This window comes from Paralichthys olivaceus, chromosome 22 (genome assembly GCF_024713975.1).
Source record: "Paralichthys olivaceus isolate ysfri-2021 chromosome 22, ASM2471397v2, whole genome shotgun sequence".
Classification (NCBI taxonomy): domain Eukaryota; kingdom Metazoa; phylum Chordata; class Actinopteri; order Pleuronectiformes; family Paralichthyidae; genus Paralichthys; species Paralichthys olivaceus.
In genome coordinates, this window is record NC_091114.1 from 5,442,632 (window position 1) to 5,468,332 (window position 25,701).

General features: G+C 42.3%; 1 protein-coding gene across 8 annotated transcripts in view; it reads right to left on the reverse strand.

Moving 5' to 3' along the window:
• Nucleotides 1-826: 826 nt before the first annotated feature.
• The window catches only part of LOC109637668 (RAS guanyl-releasing protein 2), a 36,591-nt gene continuing 11,716 nt past the window's right edge, over nucleotides 827-25,701 (reverse strand). For 2 of the 8 annotated variants that reach the window (XM_069519292.1, XM_069519293.1), the window contains exons 2-17: nucleotides 22,714-22,847; nucleotides 22,458-22,560; nucleotides 22,247-22,303; nucleotides 21,345-21,476; nucleotides 20,575-20,725; nucleotides 19,107-19,280; nucleotides 15,725-15,841; nucleotides 15,089-15,370; nucleotides 12,022-12,096; nucleotides 11,489-11,611; nucleotides 10,924-11,039; nucleotides 10,652-10,793; nucleotides 6,667-6,703; nucleotides 3,380-3,538; nucleotides 2,571-2,633; nucleotides 827-1,129 (exon numbers count right to left, since the gene is read on the reverse strand). In XM_069519292.1, coding sequence (XP_069375393.1) covers nucleotides 2,575-2,633; nucleotides 3,380-3,538; nucleotides 6,667-6,703; nucleotides 10,652-10,793; nucleotides 10,924-11,039; nucleotides 11,489-11,611; nucleotides 12,022-12,096; nucleotides 15,089-15,370; nucleotides 15,725-15,841; nucleotides 19,107-19,280; nucleotides 20,575-20,725; nucleotides 21,345-21,476; nucleotides 22,247-22,303; nucleotides 22,458-22,560; nucleotides 22,714-22,847 — 1,861 coding nt within the window. In that variant the 3' untranslated portion in view covers nucleotides 827-1,129; nucleotides 2,571-2,574. Of the gene's footprint in view, nucleotides 1,130-2,570; nucleotides 2,634-3,379; nucleotides 6,142-6,666; nucleotides 6,704-10,651; nucleotides 10,794-10,923; nucleotides 11,040-11,488; nucleotides 11,615-12,021; nucleotides 12,097-15,088; nucleotides 15,371-15,724; nucleotides 15,842-19,106; nucleotides 19,281-20,574; nucleotides 20,726-21,344; nucleotides 21,477-22,246; nucleotides 22,304-22,457; nucleotides 22,561-22,713; nucleotides 22,848-23,542; nucleotides 23,773-25,701 lie in introns of those variants that run through there. The other 6 variants (XM_020100195.2, XM_020100196.2, XR_011240030.1 and 3 more) reach the window with 5 other exon arrangements.

Below are 25,701 nucleotides of genomic sequence, written 5' to 3' on the forward strand. Positions count from 1 at the left end.
AACACTTCCTCTGGCTGGAATTTCAAGACTTCATGTTTCCTAACTAATGATAACTCTGCATGCTACATTAAAAAAACTGAAAAGAAGAAATCCTCAGTAACAGAGACATCTGGCCACAGAATAGAGCCATGAAGGAGAGAAGCATGCGAGATAAAAACAGTAAAATACAACTTGCATCAACACAGATTTCTCAGGATCATTTTTTTTAAGCTGTCAAATGAAAAAGCCTCATTACTCCAGTTTGGGTATTACCCGTTTGATTAACGTATCTCGACTGACAGCGCCCGCACAGGAGCCACGTTTCCCGCTCTCTCTCTCACGGGTTCTTCATGTGACAGCAGCGTTCCACCGTCAACGTGCGAGAGGATAGATCGTCAGTGCACTGGTACAAGACAGTACTGCATACTGAAAACATCACAACGGTAATAACCACAGGACAGTTTCAGATATTCAGGAAAAACAGGAAAAAAATGTGACGCTGATCAAAGTCCACCGTCATTATAACTGTCCACGCGGCCGTCTTAGTTTGTTTGCAAAGTGGCTGCTTTTGTCGTCAACACCCTAAATCAATCTTTTTTTTTTACCTGACATCGAAATTGGTGCATTGAAATGAATTTCAAAACAAGCCGACAAGCAAGAAAAAGCAGAGATTCTCAGATAAAGGAGACAGCAGCTTAGTCTGGGCAGCAGGTTTACATTCTTGGCAATGACAGCACCACTATTGTGTTTTAAAAGAAAAAAAAATAGACAGCCGTTCCAATCTGCAGCAAAAGGAGCTCAAATTAAACTCCTCTGACTTTAACATAGGAAAATACAATATTGTGGATTTTATTTATTTTTTCTTTAGAATATATAGAGTGAGTTTTTACACAAACACTTGGTCGGAATGGGATCAAAATGTAGACATTTGACATACAAAGACCGTTCCATTCACATTGGTCATCACATTCATGTGAGTCAGCCAGACTGGGGTTGCTGTTGCGGCTTTTGTCCACCGTGTGGCACCGTGTCGGTATCCTGATTTGTGTTCAGTGCAATTTCTCCTCAGTGTGGGGGTGCTGCGAGACTCACATACTGCAGCACTTTCTGCATCTGGCTCCCCCCGATGGACGGTCGCTGATTTTGCCTCCTGCAAACCAACCAGAGAGAGGGATTAAAAAAATAAAAGAGCTGCAGACTCACTGACCTCATGCTTCAATTCATACAGAGACTGATACAGTGAGGGAACGGGTTTACATGCTCGAGGAAGATAAATGAAAACACGTCTGCACTGTGCAGAATAGCAAGAGCTCTGGGAACCCAGACCTCCAGGGGGCCCCTGAAAGCCCAGCAGTTGCTGTGTTGGTTTTCAGTTTGTGGTAATCTGCTTTAATAAACTGGATTGGGAATATGAACCAGTTATTTACAAACCAAAAGCCCCTGAGCCCTGAGGCGGCAATTACCATCTTATAGAGGCTGCCTCTATATGCTCCATCCCTACAAACTTGTGTTTAATCAACCTGCCATGATCTGGACACTGTTTATTATTGCTCAGATGGTCATTTGCCAAATTATGCATTGGCCCCTGCATCGCTTGCAAATCAGTGATTCTCAGGGGACCACAAGCTCAATTTCAGGAAGTGCAAAATAAGAGGAAGTAAGAAGAAATTTCTCCAATGCAGATGTGATTATTTTTTGCTGTTACCTCCGACCAGTGATGTTTTTTCCTGTCAGATCATGATTCGTTTTTTATACGGAGCCCCCAAAAATTGAGTTTTTCCCTCGCCTTAATCACTGATTTTCCTCCCAAATGTCACCAGTGGTCTCTGTAGTTTTCTGCCTGACTGTAAAAATGAATGAACAATTAGAGAAGAAAAGCTTTCTATGCTTTTTTGGGTAAATGCACTGATTAGCTTGACAGCCAAGACGCAGAAATATTTGAGTGACACCGATGCCTTTAAAAGAGCACATGAAATCGTAGCCACAGGTCATGTAGCATTATGAAAATGATTTTGGTAGGTAGCTATATTGAAAATATATGATCCACAATTGAGTGTTTGACACTTTTCACATTCAAAGAACGTGAACTTTGCTAGAGAGACAAGTTCAGGCTTTGTGGGAAGGCGAAGGGGTACTTGAGGGGCTGCAGCAACTCCTGCAGGCGGGTAACTGTAATTACAGGTCAAACCATTTTACCAAGCATATCTATATATATAGAGTATGTGTATAGTGGTAGGTCTGACCTCCACCCATTTTAATTTTTTTTATAATGAATTTTTTATGATCATGTGTAGCCTGTGTAATGCACACATGTAGAATATGAAACAAACACAGATGTTTGTAGTGGATTGGTTACCTCTCAAAAATTAGCGACGTTTGCTGTGTGTACCAAAATGTTCCAAAACTGGTATAAAATGTTGGATATTCAAATTAATACAAAAATCCATATATAATTTAACTGTGTTTAGGACAGCCCCCCTGTGTGCAGCACACCAGGAGTAAATTCTAGGTAATAAAAGAAAACGATTGAGTCCGATTTAGTTATTAATGCAGTCGGTATTATGAAGTAAGAAGCAAAACTCATCTCTCACCTGGTTATAGGTGGACATCAAACACACCTTCCTCCACCGCCTCTATATCCTCTTCAGCAATCACTGATGGAAACAGAAAGTGAGGGAAAAGAAAATAGGAACAGATTTGTCAAACAAATGGAAATGCAAACACACACACAGACCAAATCTAATGATATATGTGGCCTCTTTCTGTTTACCAGCGCCTGGCTCTATTGTTTCATCCATGCAGGTCCTCGCTGATATAAAAACAGAAAACACTGCGTCGGTGACTCACAGGTCTCACCTTGGTGGACCAATCACATCCCCATTGCAACTGACACTATTGTTATTGAAAATATCTGCCAGATGTCAGTGCACCGACGCTGGGGGGGAGAGACCAAAACACCCCCTCAAAAAGCTGAGGGGTCGAAAACAGAAAAATTGCTCTAAGCTGTTACTGTGTGAGAGAATGATACATTACATTCACAGACTGTTCTGAAAATGAAATTTTGTTTTTCTGTTAGTATTGTTGGATATTGAAGGATTGCGAGGATCCATATGATAGCGTGCCTCATCTAAAATCAACTTAACAACACTATTTTATGCTGCATTTACGTCACATGAAAGAGATGAAAAATGTACACCTGAAAATATCTGTGTCTTGAAGATGAAGTATTATTCTACACTTTTGATGTGAGCACTTTTGATGTGAGCACTTTTGATGTGCTCTCTCATGCCAAGAGCATTAAAATGGTTGAAATGTAGGTTTTTTTCCTCATTTTTGTCTTTGCTTTGCTACTTTGCAAGAAAAACAGACTTTTAATATAAAAAAACACAGCACCACTCACCTGTGCTCTGCAGGCTGGGCGGCGTGTTGGCAGGTGGAGGGAAGCTATATGATCTTGCCTGCAGAGATGGCGGTGTCTCGTGACTGATGCTCTTGGTCCTCTTCCGGCACTCGACGGCCAGACGGCTCCGGCAGGACTTGTGGCAGTTCACCCCGCAGGCTGCTCCCGGAGCATCCGTGTGGAGGTGGAAGGACGGCGGCAGGGAGCGGTGCCGTGCCAGAGGAGGAGAGTGAGGTCGGAAGAGAGGGAGGGAGAGTCGTCGAGAGAGGAGGCGAGACGGGAGGACGAAAGGCCAGGAGAGACGGGTAGACCGGGAGTCGGGTGGAGATAGAGGGAGAGGGTCAGACAGAGGAATGGGTGCCAACACAAACATGGAGGCGAAAAGGAGAGTGAGCGGTGAAGGGAGAGTGCTTCTACACGCCATGCAGACACGTGAACACTGGCCTACAGTGAGGCCGACAGTGCCAGACAACAACTCGGTCAACCAGGGGGAGTCTAAGAGCGGAGGTGCGACGGGCCATCCAGCGCCAAGAAAACATGTGAGAGACAACCAATCTGAATGCACAACAAATCACAATAAAACGAATCTCATTTGTCCTTGACACAGTCGCCAAACACTTAATATGAAAGCTGTTTCGCTAATTAAAATCTCATGTCCTCTTGAAAGCATAATCGATGACTTTAAAAGAAAGAATTCTTATTCTCCATAGTCAGGAAGTCGGAAATTAGCCTCTTTGACCTCTTACCTGCGTGGTCAAGTGTCTGAATTCATTCATGGAGAACTGTCTACCTTGAAATTACTGAAAAGCAGCCATTTCAAACGGTTCTCTTTGTTTAGCCTCGCTGCAAATTCTCTCTTTGGTTTGTTTTTTGTCCTTGTAGCATGACTGTATTAATTACAGCCATTGTACCCGGGTGGCCCATAACAAACCCATGAAATTGGAGGGGTAAGGCACAGTGGCCAAGACGTCTCAGACAATCCCTTTAACAGAAAACACAAATGCAGAAGCCACACAACTGAAACACAATCACAAAGGAAGTGAGCAACACAGATGTTGACAATGAAACAAACAACGTTACTTACTGATGTGAAGTGAGCCATTGTTTTGGAAACCCAGTCAACGCAGCCTATTCGAAGCTTGCCTATTTCAGGTGTTGCGGTACGATTCTTTGAGAACCCACAATGGAAATATGTACCTGTACTGTAACACCTCAAATACATAATCAAATATATAAGCTTCCAATTCTTAGCTGCAACTGGTTTGTACAAACGAAGGCTCACTTAACCCATACATCTGTGATTTGACCACATTAAGTAACTGCTCGCTTAGTTGTCATTTGTCAATATCCACACTTTCGTTGTGGTCATGTTTCCATTATGTGGTTTTTAAAGTGAAGTCGTGGCTTTTGCGTTCCTGTTTTCTGTTAATGTGTTTGTGAGAGATGTATCGGCCTCCGTTGTATGGGGGAAGAGCTGGGGCAGCGTCATATTTATAGACAATTATAAAAATTGGTATTGATTATCTCTCTCAACTCCTGACAACACAGTGGATGAGAAGATTTCCCCAAATAACATTGAGCTTTCTCCTATAAACACACGTCCATATACACACACACACACACACACACACACACACACACACACACACTCTCTCAGGGATCTCAACATGGGTGATTCATTTTAATAATGTCCCTGCCGCTCTCTCTCTACCTCCCTGAGTACAGGCTAACAATGGTAATGGGGATGAATGGCTGTGGGCCCTTTCATTGACTTCCTCTGGACTCCTTAATGCACTGGAACGAGACAGAACACTCCACTCCCCCGTCTTCTCTCCACGCTGAAGGAAGTGTCTGATAGGGAAGGTTTGGGTGGGAGGGGGGGTACAAGTGGGTGCTGTGTATACACTTGCATTAATCAATTTGTCAGTGTTTCTGGATGTTTGGTTTTCTCTCCTTCCTGCTGTTTTCCCCTCATTTTGTATCAACTGCAGCAATATCATAGTCGTGTTTGCCTTTAAGAAACTGAATTACCTTCCAAACACTGTGTATAAAAGCTAAATTATCACATTTCCTCAGAATAGTATATGTCGCTAACTAGTCAGTGTTCACAGGTGTCTTTTCCCTTTTGAAATCAAGACGCAGGGTGCTGTGAGCTCTCCGAGTAACAGAACTCAGGACCTCAAAGGCCCCATGAGCAGTAATTACCCAGAAGGCTAAAGCAGCTTTAATGTTTAACAATAACTTCCAAGCTATTTAAGAAGCGCCGGCCAACCTGAGATGAAGCTGACTGAATGAGGCAGCAATTAATATTGTGAGTGGACAATAGAAAGTTGATAAATGAATTTCTTTTCAAGAGGAGAAGAAGGAGAAAGTAAATATATAACATCCGGTGACACGCAACATAACGTTGGAGAGACAGCGAGGAGCTGAGTCGTGAGTGCACTGCAACAACCACACCTGTACGTAAAGTGTAACGGTACAGTGTACATACATACATTTCACTCCTATTTCTCAGGCTACTATTCACTAAACTGAAAACTATTCACTAAACTGAAGTGACACTGCGACACTCAGTCCTGTGCCGTAAACGTTTATATTCTCATTTATTGGAACGATTGGCAAAGCAATGAAATGTTATCTCACCGCTCTAACATCTCACACGGCCGAGCTGTAATCAATCACTCCGGCGCTCCAGCAGATGGAGACTTGTGTGATTTGCATTTTAGATCTTGCAAACATTTTCCAAAGTTGTTGCTTGACATCTGGACGGAAACATGTGTAGTGTGAGTTAATTATGAGGCTGAATGTCTGCAGATTATCATTTCTTAACTGGAGCATTAACAGAGACCATCAACAGCAAACATCCACAGGGAGGGGGAGGAGGAGGAGGAGGAGGAAGAGAAGTGTGTGTTTTTGAAGCTAATGACCAAGAGGACGAGATGGTGGGAGTTGTCGGGGGTTGCTCGCCTGTGTGTATATGTACGTTTGTGAAATGAAGCAGCTTCCTCACACACTCGTCTACTGGGAGCCTTGAAAGGGCAAATAGAGTATTGTGGTCTGAGCTGATGGAGCAGCTGTTAGTGAACAGAGCTCTGTGTATGGACATACAATAAAAGTGTGATGAACTGTATTTGAAAAGGTTTCTGCGTTGATGACATTTACTCAACACTTGAACTCTGTGGATTGTGTGTGTGGGATCGATGGCATCAAAAAGAATCCCTAATTCTTTGCAGGCTTCTGCACACATCTGTGCAGCTGATGTGGAATCAAAAGATTCACTCTCTTACCTTTACACTTGTAGCCTTGCTTGTAGAAACCCCATATCTACAGAAAGAAAGAAAAAAAGAAAGAAAGAAAGGAGGAACAGGTCAGTGGGGCTGGGTGTTAATTAGAATGAGTTTTCATTTTGTTCCATCTTGGCAACAAGATGTTGAATTGAGTACTTTAGTATGTAGTAATAAAGATATGTCATGGAATAAACAGTCTTCTGCGTAAAATCTGAAGGTGTATTTACAAGTCACTTTAACAGAATTAAAAAAATATTCAGTAATACGAGTAATTAATGACAAACAGAAAATGATACATATTAAAACAGGATTTCAGTGGGACTCAAAATGTTATCTACGTCTATGAATTTCAGAAAATGACATTAACCACATAACAAACCAAACTAGCCTATGTCAGTATATACAATTCCTTAACCCTAATAGACATAGTTGTAAACTAGACCATTCACTTTAACAGCATATTTCATAAATACAATTCTGTGTATTTTATTTCACAGGAGCTTCAAGGTGTGTGGATCTCCTGCTTTTTTCAAACATTCGGTGATAATTTGTTGTTGCCATATTTTGACTTTTTATTTTTGTGTGCCCACCCCAAGATTGTTAATGGCCACCCCAATTTAAATTCTGGGAGTGCCACTGAAAATGGGGCCAATTTAACATCGATTCATCCAAATTCTATGAAACAACTGATGTCTCACTTGCATGTTGAGCATGTGCTTTATTTAGTCAGCCATGGAGAGTCTGCAAAGCAGAACCCGCCAACACCTTTACAACCAAACCACTTTGACACATATTTGCTATTTCGAGTTACCAGGCTCAAAGCTGAAGTGAACTGAAACGAATAGAAACCAATAACTGCAATAACAGAGAGAGCAGACAGAATTAGCAGCTTACGTGCTTAAACAAGTGAAAATACACCGATCTGTTTTATCTTGATATCGTGTACTCACAAGAGAAGAGCACAATGGAACACAGAAAGATGGGAGGATGTAGGGGAAGAAAAAGCAGAGAGAGGGGAGGTCGGTGGGGACGTAGAGGGATGGACCAAGATCAAGCGGGACGCGGGGACGGCACAGACAGTGGGGGGAACAATGACATGAAAGGGCTGAACCGGAGATCACACAACGCCCTGGCACATCTGAGGAGGCGCAAAAAAAAAGTATCCTGACCTCTCCGCACATGCACACGCACGCACACACACGGAAACCTACATGCATGCAGACACATAACACCTGTAGAGGCACATACAGTATATACAGAAACAAAGACCAACACACACACAGTGGGCATCGGATAGCACAGCGAGAGGCTCCACAACAAAGAGAAGTTGGTTATCACCTTTACTATCTGTGTACAATGCGTGAACACAATGCGCAACAGTTCACTGTGAGCTTTTAGAAAAGTCTAACATTTAACATTCATCATGACACTGTGTGAGATATGCTTTGGATTCTTTTGCCAGTGTTTTCTCCTTATATGCTTTATTTCAGCATGTTGCCTGTGACTGAGCTACTCAACTTGAACTGAAACATTTCAATGTGTTTAAAATTAATCTGACAAGTGACGTGCATTTGATCACTGAAGGCACATTCATGAAACACTGGATGATGAAGAAAAGCTGAACGTCATGGTTTTTTTCTTTTAAAGAATAAATTAAAAACAATATTTTCCTACCAGACATAAAGAATGACAAGATTTACATATTCTGCTCCTGCTTTCCACAATTTTTTTGATAATTTGGTAACTACAGAGGGATAAAGCTCCTCTTTCCAAAAGCAAACACATTCAATTAAGTTGCAGTTAGGGCTGAATATACTATCCGTTGTATGGGAGCACTGACTTCCTGGAGTCACCCTGAGGATGGCAGGGAACCAGCAGGCCTGTAGATCCATGTTTAGTGGACATGCACTATATAAGAGTGATTGTGTCAGAGCTGGCTACAGGTGGCATGGGACAGGAAGAGGATTTCAACAAAATTATTTCATCACCAACCCACCAAACTAACTTTAGTTCTCAGAAAGACAGCAAATAAGTAATGAAATGTCAAACTGTACCTTTAAAGTCATTGCTGTCACTGAATGTTTAAGCCTCTTCAAATCAAATCCAAATCCCTCCTCCACTGCACGCACGACACAAACAGGGCTGAGAGGATCTAACAAGGTGCTGAATGCCATCATCTATAGAGACTTAATGAGCTGTTTCAGTGCAACATGTCTTCAACATGTCTTCAACTAATTTGGACATTAAAAGAGGAACAATTGTTACAAAGGGTCCACTTCATCATGTGTAGCTGAAGCAACAGGGACTGGACACAGATTTTATTTGGGCACGCCCCTCTCCACTGCTAAATACTGCAAGCCAGAAGGATAAGGTCACCCAAAGGACAGCATCCATGTAGGGTTTGTTTACAAGCTGTGGTTTGTGACCTAAATGCATAAAAATACATTAAAAAAGGTCTTTCTGCAGTTTGGATCTGCAGGCAATTTGTTGCTAGGTGTGATCATGTAAAAAACATGGATATGCACTGGATTTTGTTGCTTTATTGTTGGATAGATTACCTTGACAGACAGCCAGGAGAGAATTTGTGACTGTAATGAGACACTTTACCTGGTAAAGAAAAAATGTCAAAGCTCTAAGTGGCGGCTTTTCAGTCACGTTGAGCCTTTGTCACACTTTGCGAACGCTCTGGCAGCGACAGATAAACTGCTCTTATTCTGATTCCGTCAAAAAACCCAAAGAGGCTTGTGCATCACACTCTGCAGACAGTCTCTCATATTAAACAGCTCTGAGCCTGTAGCTGAACACTGACCGTATCCTCCTGAGATGCAACACTCGCTACCGTGTTTGTAGATTTAGTAACACTCGTCTGTGCGCCATTAATTAGGATGTTTAGGCCAAAGGTGGCTGCAGGCGAAATGGTGCAAGACTATGAGGATGTGGATGTGAGACATGGGAGATGAGTGAACTGTGCAGTGTTTACAGGGGCTGGGGTGGGGGCTACTTGGCTTGCACAGCTTATTTGAGACAAGTGCTGAAAAATGGACAGTGGGAAAATATTGTTTCTGCACAGGAGCCAAGAGGAAAGCACAGAGCAGGCAGAGGAGGAAGTGGCTGGTGTAGCTACCTTTGACACTCACACACAAAACTATTCAAAGGAAGAAGCACACTGTCGGAGTCCTGATCTCTCCCTGCTCTCTAGTTCACAAGTTCCCCCTTGTGATGGTTTGAAACTGCCTGACTCTCCTCTGGAAAAGAGGTGTTTGTGTGTCTAAAGGTGTGTTATTGTGAGTCTACACATGCAGTATCATCTATGACACACTTACAATGTCTCTCCAGCTTGTGCGAACAATAGAGCAACGAACGCGGTGTCACCTCAGTGATGAGGGCCCCATTCCTGCTCTCGTTGCAGCTGACTCACTGTCTGAGGGTACATAACACGGAGCCCTTATTTATTTTTTTTGGGGGGGGCCTTTGGGGAATGTTAAGGGCCAGAGGATTCACACAAACACAGACACTGCAGCAGAGGAGGCCTATCATCCTGCCCAATTACCTTCCTCCCATATTTCCCAGAATGCAGCTTGAGCAGTGTGTGGCTGTAGCTCAAAGTAATTGGTGTTGCCCTGACCTGACAGAGGGGAGCGCCTCAGAGAGATGGGGCTATCGCGCCGCTGCCGGAGACAAAAAAATGCGGCGCAGATACAAGTAATCTGTGCAGCCTGAGCACCGACGACCTTTGAACTTTTCGCAACGAGCTACAGCACGTGTCATCGATTTGGGTTAGTAAAGAAATCAATGCATTTGAAAAGATATAAGCAAACAAAGCAAAGATCAATATTTGTTTAAGGTCTACACATGAGCCTGGAGCTATTAATCATACAGCTGACCCAGTATTTAAAACTATCTGTATAATATATCCCCTGCTCTGTGTTATAAGTGAGGAAGAAACACCAACTCAATATAGGACTAGTTTTCACTGTTTACTCACAAAGCCGGCACAGTGTTCACAGAATGTGGGCTTGACGTAGGTGTTCTCAGTGAAAGTGTGGATGAAGCCCATCTTGCAGTTAAGAAGAGAGCTGGCTTTCATGAAGTAGTCGATCATCTCCTCCCTGCTGATCTTCCCATCTCTGTGAGAGGAAGCAAGAAGACAGGAGAGAGATGAGAGGGATTTGTGCAACAGACTGGGGTGAGTTAGCACCGCTGTGCTCAGTCTGGAAGCTGGAAGCGTGGACGGTGCACAAATGTGAAAATGCTCACTGGTTCTTGTCCAGTTCTCCAAACTTGCTGAGGTAAGGGAAGTTGTTCCTGATTGCTTCAAATTCTTCCTGGGAGATGTTGCCGTCACCGTCTGTGTCAAAGTTCTTGAAGACAGACTGTAAGCGAGAGGGTTCTGAGGGGTTAATTTCAGTGTCTTTTCGGCTATGAAGCAAGGCAAAGTTTGAATATGCTTATAATAAAATATGCCATTTAAATCCACTAGATCCTAGACCCTTAATTGACCATTTTTAATTGCTTTTCCTTTACCTTTTTTTAAATTGCCCTGTTTAGTACCACAAATCTTCCTTTATGTATCAAATGTGTTTAATAAATAAAACTGCTCTGACCAACAATCCCCTGATATTTTAACATAAGAAGCCATTTATTCTTAATGGGTTCTGAAAGGATTCCAGCGGTCCAGACTGATAAAAACCTTTTGACCCGAGGGAATCATGTAATCTCCCAATTCCAAGACAAAAAAATTGGTGTTCACAGTTATGTGGATATGGTGGTAGAGAGGATAACGACAATAATGAATCCTTCTCTTTCCAGGAGAGAAACTCACCTCCACCATCTTCTCTATGTGTTTCTTGATAACCGTCGGGTCGGCGTTGGGCTTCACTGACACAGACCACTCGTCGATCATTGTGGGCTTGGGGTCAGGCGGTGCGGGGCCGGGGCTGGAGTTCTGCTGGGAGGCCGAAGAGAAACCAAAAAGCAAATGAGATCAATATCAACACAGGGAGGAAAAAGGTGTCGTCTTACAGAGAGGAGAGCAGGAGTCAAGGGGTTACAACAATAGATCAAAATGTCAGGAGAGAATGAAAGTAAAGATTTCCAATATGCCTGTGGGACACTTTTCGTTATACCACTCTATGCATCTACATTACACAGGGTAGGTCAGATATGGGTTCTGTAGGGCAATTTAGCATGAATTTATTATATCTGTGTCTAAAACCATCAGGAGTCTAGACTCTCCTGGACTTTATAAAGCAAGTGACACATCTGTAAAAAGGAACATCAAGGCAGGAGTAGGGATATGGGTTATAAGAAAAAAAGAAGTGTGGAACCGGTAGTGTCCATCTTTGTGCTGCTCACCACTGGTTTCCGTGGTTCTCTCTGCAAGGACATCTGGTAGATCTCCTCCTCTGTGTGGTACTGGTCCAGAGATACCTGCACATACACAGGGCCCCTCCAGTCACTGCCCATCCCAAACTCATGACACATGTCCTCAGTAGAGTGCAAACCTCCACCCAGGCCCGACAGTCCCCTTAAATTAAAACAAAGTGACTGAAAACAGCCTAATCCCTTATGAAGCCATATTTTAATCCACAAGGATCCTGAATTTAATTCTGACCTGCACACTCATCAATATAAACATGCCAAATATATATTTTTTTCATCAAGAAGCACACAATTCTCTGAGAAATCAATATAAATATGGAAATATTATTATTTATTTTATGTCATGAGTTTATGTGGGTTAAACGTTTCCTTTGCTACATCTACGGATTGTTTAACAGTATCCGTCCTCTATTTGAGTGTCACATGTGACATTAACTTTATACATACAGTACGTTTGTGGTCTTCCATTGATAATCCCTTTGAAAATTAACACAAACATATGTAAATTTGCATTGCATGATAGGGGCAGAATCCAAAAGGTAGCAGTGATTCCCCAGTTCTCTATACCAACACAGTAATTTACTAGTATTGTATTATAACACTGTATAATTGGAATGGGACAATGATTTGTTTATGGTAAGGCTTTCAAGACCAAAAATGCAGACGCAGGGCCGAGGCAGGTGCAGTGAATACACAGGTATGCATATGCAGGAAGGACAACAGAAAATCCATACTCATAAAAAACACAAGGGAGCAGAAGCGTGAGCATGATCGAACGCCATCGAACAGAGTGAAGACACAAAGTAAGACGGGGGAAGGAAAAAAGACGAACAAAGACGACTGGGAGCACAGAGGGGCAACTGGTCACAGGTGAAACGTATCAGGGCAGTACGAACTCAAAGCACATGAACACAAAGAAGTCAGAAACACCCCTTCACACATAAAAGCAAAATCCAAATCAATAAGTTTGCTTAAATTAAAGTTATTTATCATCCACACTCAGGAGGAGTGTCTTATTTTTACCTTGTGAGTTTTACGTATTTCACATATTTAACAAAGCGAGATGCTCTCACACACACACACACACACACACACACACACAAGCTCATTAAAGAAGTCATTAGGTTGAGGCGTGTTTCACGTTGACACAGCCGCTATGGCAACAGGTGAGGAGAGAGCATCTATTTTTTTGCTCCATTTAACGCATGACAGCAAACTGCCACATGTAATCATCCACTGCATCCGCTGTTCTCCTCAAATGATTTTCCTTCTGGCTCTTCTCTCTTACTGTAATCGTGTTTCCTGCCTTTCATTGAGTTCAAGTTTGGCCTTCTGATTTGCAGCAGAGTAGTTTACCACATTCAGGTTGATGTAATGAAAACCTTTCACTTGAAAGGCTGATGCAAAGAGGGGAAAGAGATTTTAAACCTGCTTATTTGAGCTCTCCACACAGGCATTCCTCTTAGTTTTTTCATTACTTTTGAAGGATTTATTGACTCTCTTTCCCTCTCCTTTGCTGCAAGCCAAAGGCGTTCAAGCCAGATCAACTCCGATAAGCACCGGCATAAGATAATTGGGTATTGACTCATGTCCGGCAAGCTTCCCCGCCGCTCCTCAGCTCCAAAACCTGTCAAGTTGTTTTCTCTCATTTTCACATGGTAGAAAAAAAAAGGTGAAAAACGAGAGATGCCAGCTGCAGTCTCATACAAACACCTGCAGCCACACGGCGTAACTGATCTCTTGGGGATTGCTCAAACTCAGAAAACACACGGAAACTCTTCTCATCTGCATCTGCCAAATTTTAGTGATGGTACAACACCACGTCGGCTTTCACGCATCAGTCTCGCTCTTTCACTCTGAGGGCTCCCACTGAATTTAAGAGAAATTATCCTATGACACACTTTAAATATGAAAAGTGTAATTTTTCTTAACATTAGTAAGATAAGCACTTTTCACATTTCAAACTGGATGTGCTTCATGAAGCATGTTTTGGAGGATTATATCCTGGTAAAAGCTCCACTTTCTTCCTGTTCGTCCTGTTTGGTGACTGACACAAGTGCAACATAAGAAGTGAGAGAGCAGCTAAGACTATACACAAACAATTATAATGATACTCCATTCAACACCTCTTTCCTTAAAATAAATGGAACGCTGCTAAAAACTCTGAGGATGTCTTTTAGTCAAAGGGAAGAAACTGAGGTATCTGGAAACGATGGCGTAGACACTCACAACCACTTGCTGAGTGGGTCTTTGCGGTCATAGTGTACCCTTCGCTGATTCGTCAGGCTTCTATCACATGACTACTTTCCGTAAGAAATCAACCAGGCCCTTAGGCTCAGGCTGCCAGTGTGGAACACAACATGGACAATCAATAATAAGCGTTTCTGACCTTGTTGTCTTTGCAAACAGCTGTTGTGCAGTTAAATTCTACATTTTAACAATGAAACAACTATTAACATATGTAGGAGATAAGATATAATTCAAGCAAAATGTGTCAATTCTGCAACTAACAACCAGATTATGCAAAAGCTACTCAACTGATTTTCATGAAATGTTATTAAGGGGTGGGGCATGACCCAACAAAGCCATACATTTTTTTTTCCACTTTCTTTAACATTAAGAGGTAGATGTTGAGTTCATAGATGTAATCACATACCCACAATATTTTATCCAATGTTTAATATTTAAAAGGTTTATTTAAGACTAAATATTTACACTGTTAGTTGTGACCACACTGGACCATAACGTATCTATTTTACATTTGGTTTCTTTGGTTACATTTTAATCTCTGACTACAGGACAGTCTGTCTGTCATGAGCCAAACAAATCACAGCAGAGAAAAACAGGTGTAGCAGGTCGTCTGTTTCACTGGCTGGACACAAAGTGCATTTCTTTCTCTCAAACTTTTTCATCCTACATCCCTGCTGTCTGATTTTAATGTGGCCTAGTACACACTGTTCTTTGAGGGTTCATCTTTAATTCGAGCCAAACATCTTTCAGCCTGGCACACACACACAATCTGTCCAGTCTGTGTTCTCACCGTTAGCAAGTTGAGCAGGTCCGTATTGGCGTCGACATTAGGTGGCGTGGTCTGGATGAGCGCTAGCTCTTGCAGGATGGCATACAGCTGCTGGGTCTTGGCCAGGTTGACCCGCGTCTTCTCCTTGTCGGTCCAGTCTGGCAGAGCCACGTGCACGGCTATCAGGTCTTTCAGGTGCACGCCAAGGATGGGGAAGCGGAAGCCGGAGCACTCGGAGAAGCGCTTGCGGTACTGGCTGTAGTTCCCACACGATGTCACCAATTCAATGAGGTTGTTAAAAACCTGTAGTTGAGTGAGTGCAGGGGGGTGAAAGGATGGACACGTCAGGGTGGGATGAGATGAGAGTTGGCAGGAAATAGAGAGTCTGTCTCAAGTGAGATTTGTTTAGAAGAATCAAAAACATTCTGGAACACTTCCCTCCAGATGGACTTACATAACAGACAAGACACTGAAACTCTCCCAACTTTATATTCATATGGCTCAAATTCAAAGATTTAAAAAGCTTCTGTGTAGGAGTGTAGGAGCTTGTGGTCACTTGATATCCAAATGCATCCACGTGCAGCGGACAACACATTCATCTGTGGGTGCCAGAAAAAGGTCATTGTCGGTTGAACAGGACAGTGGCAACTACTGCACCTTGTTAGTCTCTGCGCTGATGTGGCCCTGCGTGTCTTTGAGGCGAGAGATGGAGCTGTTGCTGAGGCCGCCCACCACCGCCATCAACGTGTTAAAGTTCTGCAACTGAAGCAGCTTCTGTTGAAGAATGAGGAAAATATTAGGATGAAACAACAGTGGAGACAGTGCGTGAATGTGTGAGCCACTGACGAACAAGATCATAGGGAGACTGCAAGCGAGAAGGTGGTGTAGGTCATTAAAAAAAACATTTATAATGAGTTACAAGGGTCCAGAAATGAAAAATAAAAGCATCAGAAGGTAAAACTAGAGACTCCAGGAGGAGCTGCAAATAGCTCAATAGCCCACATGCACATCCTCTGCATAAAACTAATCTGAGTAGCCAAGATATTACCAAACGTTCCGTCCTGTCTGTGTCAAAGTTAGGCTAACACTTTGTGAATGGCACTCCGCAGGGCTCCACGCTGCCCTTCAGCCTGCTTGGCATCTCAGTGAAAATCAATGGGGTTGCAGCTGTGTGGGAGGGCTGCCAGAGGGGATCATTTGATTTAGCTCAAACACTCTTTGGAATCAATTGGCAAACGGCGTGGAAGCCAGCCCAGGATTTCCAGGGCAGTTTCAGTGCTTGGTGTATTGTTCAAGACACATGCACAGAGAACATACTGTGAACTGGGACAGAGCTTTTCAGGGTGCATGTGCCATTTTTGCATTTGAAATCACAGCACAAGTCCTCGCATTCAAAAAAAAAATAGAACATGAGTCATTTGTGATGGCTGAAATGAGACAGAGCCAGCACACCCCGAGGGAAGCTTTGGGGAAATGTCGCGGCTACCTTCTGTGCTGCCTATGACTTCATTTGAAATCAGCACGAGCAGAATTTTTTTTGTCCCTGCACGTGCTTGCACCAGGCACTGGTGAGGCATTTCAAATTGGCACAAAATTAACAAGGGGATTTCTGGTTGGTATGATGTGTCTGCCTGTGTGGTCACCCAATTCTGCACAAGTGACACGGTGCAGAAAGACTTTGAGATGCTCCGTGCAGTATCAAGGAGTGTGAAACACTCAGGAGAGCTCTCCTGACAAGAGCCCTGCTGAGGTGTTTGAGCACTGGTGTATTTAGGGAGAGGGAGGTGCAGAAACCTGCTGAGAGCCTCCTAAATAAATTATGAGTGCTCTTCTGCAGATAAGGAGGAGTACAAATTCATGGAAAATGGGGGCGGACCAGGACATCTCATAATGATGAAAACTAGCTTCGCAATTTGTAACGAGGATGTACTCACAGAGCAGTGCAGGCTACTAGGAAGAAGATTCTACTTCTGCTGTGGTCGACTGTTTTTTTTTTCTATCCTTATCCAGGAGTGTGGTCTTATTGATTTCACATTCAGATTTTGTAACGCTAAAATATACCTTGTGCTTAGATTTCCTTCACTCCAGCTTCAGCCCTTCTCCTCGTGCCCACGCTGCCTCTTTACGTTTGAAATGTCTGCTCTCTTATTTTTTAGGGGGGAAGCCAACAAATAGAAAGCCAGGTGTAGTGTTAATTTCTCCCACCCTGGTTGTGGGTGTGCTAGCTTTATGTCTTTGAGAAACCTGTACAATCGGGTACTTAAACCAGGATCATGCACTCTCCCATCGGCTTCCAATTGGTGCGCCCAAAGAAAGGCAACACCACCTTCTTGTAGCAGAAGTCCAGCAGATCATTCGATAAATCCGGGAGCAGACTTGCGCATGGAGAGAAGAGCTGAAATATTTGAGTCCGAGCACAGGGTTTTGAGTCAGAGCAGTACAAAATCTGAATTGATCAATCCTGTTCTCAAACTGAAAGACCCTTCTCTTGAATACAGAAAATAAGACAGAAAAACCAAAACCCATATGACTGAAGCTCCCCTGCAGAGTGAGTAGAGTTTTGGAAAGCCCAGCCCATCTGACCGCCCAAAGCAAATAATCACATCAAGGTGAAATGATGTGTATCACAGTGAAGCCATAGACGCCATTTAAAGGGACGTTTTTATAGTGAAAGGACGACAGCCTCCAGACACTTCAGAGAACCATGTAAGGCAGTGAGCTGCCATCTGGGAATTGGCGGGGAAACACCAGATTAAGATTAGGATTAGAGCCAACGTGACCTCTAGATGACCACAGATGATTTCAGTTCACAACTGCAGCAGTGAACGGATACATGGAGTTTATATAGAGGATAGTTTGACCTTGATAATGGGTGGAACTGCTGTTAAATTTCTGTGTAAGAACATTTTTTAAAGTCTCTGTTAAACTCGGTCAACTTTCTCACGTTTCAAAAACCCAGAATAAATTTAAATGGAGCAGTTGGTTCCCCACATTTCATTCCGTTCTGTATCAGAGGTTTCAGATGCAGCTGATGTTAAATGCTTAATGCTTGAAATGAGATGTTTTTGTCCTGACATATTATGCTCAGTGTTGAAGTGGATGCTTTACAGCTAAGAAAGCACTGAATAATCAAGTTAAACTAAAAACAAGACCAAGTAGTTGTGTTTAAATCCCTCCACTCAATAAAAGATTTCTGGCCAACAGGAAGTGTACGTTCTACAAACTGAATCTATAGCTGTGTTTCGTTTGAGGGGTTGCATTTGAGGACCAATTCCATCCCATTGGCGTGACTACACTGTCCCAATTTCAAAGGCTCCTTCAAATGCGACTGACAAATGTGTCCTTTCATTCCAGAGAAATGAAGGCTCCAGGTGGATCCTTCACAGTACAACCCAGCCTTTTAAAGAAGTTCTGAGTACCATGCTACAACTCAACCTGACAGCTGGTACACATGTTAAAAAAAAAGCAAGGCGCATTAAAACTTTCTTAATGCCAAAAGTAGATCCTCTCAATCTCCTCTGTCTATCTCTGAAGGATATAACCCCATAAATTGTGACACAGCTTATGACTCACTGCATCTTAATTTCATACTGTATTCTAATCTTTGCAGCAAAGAGATAATCCTTGTGCGGGAAATATGACAATTTTTTTGTTCAGTCGTGGAAGCCTGGTACATCAGCTTTAGGTGATTTTCATTCTTTCGCTCTCCTATTGTTTCAAACTATTTAACAACCCCCGAGGCCCATGAAAGCCTTTGGATAATGCTAACACCCAGCAAAAAAAAAATGTTTTTGTTATGGCTATTAGAGATGCATGACAGCAGAATAGGCCTTTTTAATTAAAATTCACTTTTTCTCACAATATGGTCCACCAAATTGGAAATAGTCTTCCTCTTTGAATCTTTAATTCACCTTATAAAACATTTTCTCTGTGCTCTAAGGCAATCATCTGCTGTCTGTCTGCTTTACCTAAGGCCCCACATATGACCACCTGTACACCACTTCTGAGTAAACAGCCGTACTGGGCCCAGCAGACAGACCTGTGCCAGCCGGATGAAGTGGGAGATGACGACAGCTCTCTGCGGGGCGGTGGGCTTGCTGAGCACCATGAGCTGGATCCACTGGGAGACGCTGTTGAAGAGTGTGATGAAGCGCTCCAGGATGGGGTTGTCCACCGTGCAGCCGTGCATCACAAAGCTGTGGTAGTCCTGAAACTAAAAGGAGAGATGGAACATTGGCAAACGTTTACTTCATTTATTTGAAATAAAACTACAGCTTACACATCCTGGTGTTTCTTTAAACTCTTGTGGTCATATAATCAGCATTGCTTACACCATCACAGACATGTCACCAGAGAGGGAGATTTCCTTATTTTGGATATGAGGAACAAACTACTGCCACCTCTTAAATTCCCTGAATAAAACATTTAATATAAAAAAGCGAAGTAACAATATTGGATGATATGCTATATATATATATATATATATATATATATATGAGACTTTCTTGCCTCTGTCCAAAATATATTGTTATACTTAAATACACTGCACATTTTTTTTACATAAATGGTAGACAGGCTGGCAGCAACAGGATTTACAGACAAATAGAGTACAAAAATAACTTTAGTTAGTCTACAGAGCCTTTTTTTAAAAAACAGATACATACATTCTTTAGTTTTTGTATTTTGAGTTAAATTCAATGTAGCTTAACATTCAAAAACATTAGGAAACTGAATTATCCTGTGAAAAAATCTGTAATTTCCTGTTATTTTAATTTATGAACAACTATTATCTTCGGGTTAATATTTGAATGATAGCGTTGGCTGTTATTTCATGTTGACCAAGAGTTATATAAAGCAAATCATCTAACATATGTGAGAAAATGTTTTACTGGTTTACACTTATACCAAGTGGAGAAATCTTCTAGAACATTTAGACCGGTATTGATCAAATTGACAAAATTAAAAGCGCTAACTGGTTTTAATCTTGTGATGGACTGGTGTATTTTTGACTCATAAAATAATTGTTACAACAAAAAAGGTTTTAAATCAGACTCATTCAAAACCAACTGTAGATAAACCTCAATTAGCCACAACATTAAACATTCCATGTTATGCTTCATCAGTGTATTTGTGTTCATTGTAGCTTCTTCTCTTTCATACTGAATCATAATTTCTTTTCGAAGAGAAACAAAGACTGATCACTGCTACTGCCCACTTCTCGCCACCAAAACCATCACAACTGAACAGATAAATTTAGAAAAAAGTTCAAATCAGAATAGTCATTTTCATTGCTTCCCAAAAATAACACTTGAAGAGCCAAATGTTTCCAGACAATAAATATAATTACTGCCAGTGAACAATTCTAGCTTCCATTGCTTAGCAACTACAATGTGCTTCCAGCGTGTAAACACTTAATTACTTGAGAATTCAAAGAATTCAAAAGCTTTAAACATCCCACAGGATGCACGATGTTTGGCAGCTTCATTGGAGGCTACGCTCGCACTGACCAGGATCTTGCAGAAGGATTTGTACTCCAGGTATGTCAGGTGTTCGGCCAGTTCACAGGAGTCAAGGTGGTCGAACAGAAGGGACATTTTCCTCTTTTTGGACACTGAGGGGACACGCTGGGTCACCTGCCGCTTCCATTCATATGATGGCCTGAAAGGGACGACAAAGCATATTCAAATTTTATTGAAGGTTTCTCTTTTTGGTGGGTGTAGAACAATACCATGACATATTATGCTTTCCACACACTGCTTAGGTTTAAAACTTGTGCACATATTCATAGATATCAGTCCTCTAATTGTGCCTGATTATTCCCTAGGAAACTAATAAATAAAAAAACGCCCTGTCTTGCAATGTTTAAGAACATTAAAAAATAAATAAAAAATGTATCCACCCCCTGATCTGGATCCACACCAAAATGTAATTTCGTCGTAATCTGTCCAGTAGTTTTTTGCGCAATCCTACTAACTGATACACAAACACAGAAGAAAACATAACCTCCTTGGTGGAGGTAAAAATAGCTCTGAAACACAAGGGAACTAAAGCGATTCAGCTTTTTCTATAGAATTAGGTTCCTAATGGAGCGCTGAAGGGAGGTCATGCACAAATGGCTTTTATGGGAAAAGTAGAAGTCACTGACCCCTGCATAGCACAGCCAGGCAATGTCTGAGAACAGGCAATAAAAGGGCACGCTGTCATAAACGCCTAAACACAGAAAAACTCATTCACGCTGTCAACAGCATGCAAGGCTTTCGGCGGCCAGCAGACTCACACACTGTCGAGGTCAATGAGCTGACTCTGTCTCTCATTGCCCCCGGTGGTCAAGAGGTCTTTATAGTCTTTGATCTGGTCAGCCAGCTCCGGGTTCAGATTGAACTCCGCTGGAAACTCAGAGATCCAGTACCTGGAAGGCAGAACAAAGGGGTTCAGAGAGAGAGAGAGAGAGGGAGAGAGGGAGAGAGAGAGATGAAAAACATTGAGAAAACCCGAGGAGGTATTGACTTGTTCACATTTACATAATAATGTGACTGTCACTAACACCAGGTTTAAAGGAGACATGTCATGCTTTTTCAGATATTTTCTGTCCTCAAGTGTATTGTACGGTTTTTGTTAAAGTTAAAGTTAAAAAAAAAGGTCCTTCCACAGAAAACACAGATCCTGAAGTTCCTGATGCCTCATCAGTAATCCAGCCGACAATTCCGGGGTATTGTGATGTCACATGACATCATGATGCCCCCCATGCCCCTCACATGCGTAGCTGCGGGTGGGAGGGGCACATTTTCTTCAAACTCTGGAAGTGGTTGACAATTACAACAGAGTGGGCCAGCTAGCCAAAAGGACAGGTTCAGGAAAGTGATGTGTTTTCTAAACATTAGAGCATTTCAAGTAATAGCCTAAATCAAAATCATGAACTGGAATATAAGCATAATATGTCTCCTTTAAATAACATGATCATATAAAGTGACTTTTCTTCAAAAATAAAGCTCTTTTCAGACATGATACTGTCACTGTTGAGCTGGAAACACTAAAATCCATGAATCCAGTGCATTAGGAAGACAAGGGTGAACAAGAGAGAACAAGAACACAAGAGAGAACAAGAGACGATATTTGGAAAGTTCAGAAAGGAGACGCACTGTAAGGGGCGACAGCCAGACAGAAATAAAAGGTCATTACTTTAAAAGGTGGCATATTCTTGTTCGGCGCTCAGCAGTGCAGCTCTCCTCTTGTGATCTGAACTACAAGTCAAGGTGAAACCTTTCGACATAATATGCTCCAAAATATATTTAAAACAAGAAACAGAAAAAATCTGAGAAGATCTGAGAAGGAGAAGAGTAAAAAGAGAATTTCTCTTTGTCCATGGTGAGCACAAAACAAGGAAGGATACTTGAGCACCAGCTTCTTAGCCATGTCCGTTGAAGGGATGTACCAAGGCTGCATCATGAGGAACATACGCACCAAGGAAGCATCCTTCAATGTGCCCTTCTCATCTGAAACATGGAAATAGGGTGTCACTCAAGATGCTACGTAGACATCTGCTGTATATGTTTTGGTCATCACTGTCTCATCACCAACATGCACATTTATACAGAAGTAAGTAAGTAAATTATTTAGAGCAAAGACACAATATTTAAATAACCAACCAAAGGCTCTGATGCACGCTTCCACCAGCTCGTCCACTGTGGCCGACTGCTCCGATAATATGGACTCCATTGCTCCTTCCCTCTCCGTCTTTCCCCTCGTTTCCTTGTGTCTGGTTTGACTCTCGTGCCTCTCGCTGAGCAAAAATAAAGAAGATGAAAGGAAAGGATCAAGGTCGAGCAAAAAGAGCAATTATGCACAAGTGGAAGAGTCGTGTGTCCTCACTCTGACATAAGCTCTGACTGTTTACATTCAGGGCTGGTGTGCTGGTATTTTATGTTAAATTTAATTGGGATTTCTTCCTGACAATGTCATCCCCTGCTGTTGTAAGGGTTTGATTTAACAAATTCAAGGTGTCAGTGCTCGTTATACTCGGAGGAGCACAATTTAATTAGACAGGCTTTCAGTGGAGAGTTCATATGTCTTACTGTGGTCGGAAATTCTGAGGTTTTATATTTGTTCTTCTCTTAGTTATATGAAGGGCTGAGCTTTCTGTCAAGCTTTTGACAGTTACCAGTTACTTTGCTCGTTAATTTTAGATGTAGATTTTACATATAAAACATTAGCTGCATATTTTAGGTTCATTTTATGTTAAACTCCAAAGCAGATACAACATTTAAATGTTGCTTAATACGTCAGTAATAAAAATCAAATCAATAGATTTTTATATATATATAATATAATATAATTATATAATAATTAAGTACAATTAGCTGATAATGCCGAGCATGTATTAAGTATGAATACATTTGAAATCACTCAGTCTAATTTAAAACATTAATATAAATTAAAATATTTGACTGGCACTTCAAGTTCAAGCCGTGTCTTTACCTGTGTTCGTCTTCAAACTTCCATAATGTGTGAAGTATACATTCACACATCCATCCCTGCTTGATGACTATGTACTATGCTGACATGTAACAAATAAGGTCATATCTGTGGCAGAATGTGAAGGCATGACAGTTCAGACAACAGTGTTGACCTTAATATGGTTTGTCAGAGAGAATGCTGATAGGATGCCACAAGCACAAATCAGGAAACCACATTTTTTATCTGGTGACATGGCCCGACGCAGCCTGCTGTGTACAATACAATAGAAAGATATTAAGTATTTAATACATATCAGAAAATACTTCCTTTGCAGCAGCAAGTTAAGAAAATGTGCAGTGGTATTTTTCTTGAGGATTGCGAGCTAAGTCCTTGCAACAGGAAACCATAGCAACTACAGCTTAGTGTCCAGTCACACTTTCACTACACACACACACAGACAGACACACCTCTGTGCACGACGCATATGCGCAAATACATCTATTTACCTCGAGAAGTGTGGTGTAAGAGTAGGATCAGCCTGAGGGATGAGCATTTTTTTTCTCTGCTCTAATCCTAAATGCATTTATTGCGTCTGAAGTGGTAAAATACACTAATCCTATCTTATATGTGGGTTACAGCTCGATCTGGTGGTAAAATAGGAGATTAAAAAAAGCCACTGGATATTTTGGCAGACTGCTGATAAGCATGAAGGTAGTATGATGGTTATGATGGAGGGACAAAAGCTAGGCCACAAAATTGCTAATGGCTCTTCAATGTTGTGGTTCTGTGGCAGAGTGTTGGAAGGGTGTGATGAGTATGTATCTATTGTGCCTGACACAATGAAGCCCACCACTACGTTGTCTCTGCTGCAGCATGGTGGGCGGACACACTCAATTGCAGGCTTTACAAGCTGTCTCAGGGGCACACACACAGGAGGAAGAGCTCTAAAATCTCCAAGAAAAAAACCCCCATCAAGACCTGTGTCACCTTGCTCAGCAATATTTCTAATACAACTCCTCAGCATTGATAGATACCACCGCTCACATCTCATGAATACGACAAGAAGAAAAAGTGGCCTTGGAAGTCTGTTATTGCCAGACTCATTTTTTATTGATGAGAGTCACCTAGAGACTGAGGTGAAATGGATCTCACCATGACAAAATCAGCATCTGTTTCAGGTCTTCATTTTTACAGTTGAGGTTAGAACAGCCTGCCCTCCGCGGCCAAATGAGGCTATAAAACCATACGTTCCCTGCAGATGCAAGGACGCACCGTTTCCATCGCTCCGAGGAACAAAAGATGACATGCAGAGGAGGGGGGGGGGGTTTGTACCACCTGTGCAAAGGCCGAGTCTGCTTTTAACTGAGTTTAGTCTGGCACTGTGGCACGATGATACCATCTTGACATCCAGCTGAATACATCATTCATCATCCCGCTGACAGGATCTCTTTGTCACGACCCAGAGAACAATTCTATCTGTGGCTTTCGGGGAGAATTTAGAGACTGACTGGCCCTCAACAATATGCTGCCATTCAAGTATTTCACTGACGGTCTAAATTCAGATACTGTCTCTACAGCTGTGAAGTGGTGGATTGATTGTTTGGTGGCCCACACTGTGAGGGCTTTGGTGTCATCCTCGGTTGCCTGGTGACAACGGTCCGGTGCCATCGATCAGGCAGATTAGGGGGTGGAATGGGGCACAGCGGGGATAAAGGGAAGTTTGACAGGTGCCTGGTCAGTCCTGGCTGCTGGTTTAGTGGGCAATGAAAATGTCATGCCCTGAGGTTAGACAAAGACCGACAGCTTCTCTCTGCTCTCCTTTTTTACTTTCACTGCAGTAGCCACGCATCATAAAAAACACTTTGTCACAGCTTACTTTTAACCAAATACAAGCAACACAGGCTGAATCACTGATTTAGTGTCTTCAGTTTATCCACAGGGGCGTTGCAACAGAGTAGGCACAGCAGGACCTCGAGCTGAGGGGGGGGGGGGGGGGGGGGGGGGGGGGGGGGGGGCTGAGAACCAGTAAATATCATAGCAATGACAATAAGTGAGAACCCTCTTTAGTTCTATGATGGGCTATATACAGGAGACTGCAACGACACCATGATCTGAAACCCCCTAACACGGCTCCATGCCACTAGCTTTCAGCGAAAAGCTTCCTGAGACTAGAGGAGGGG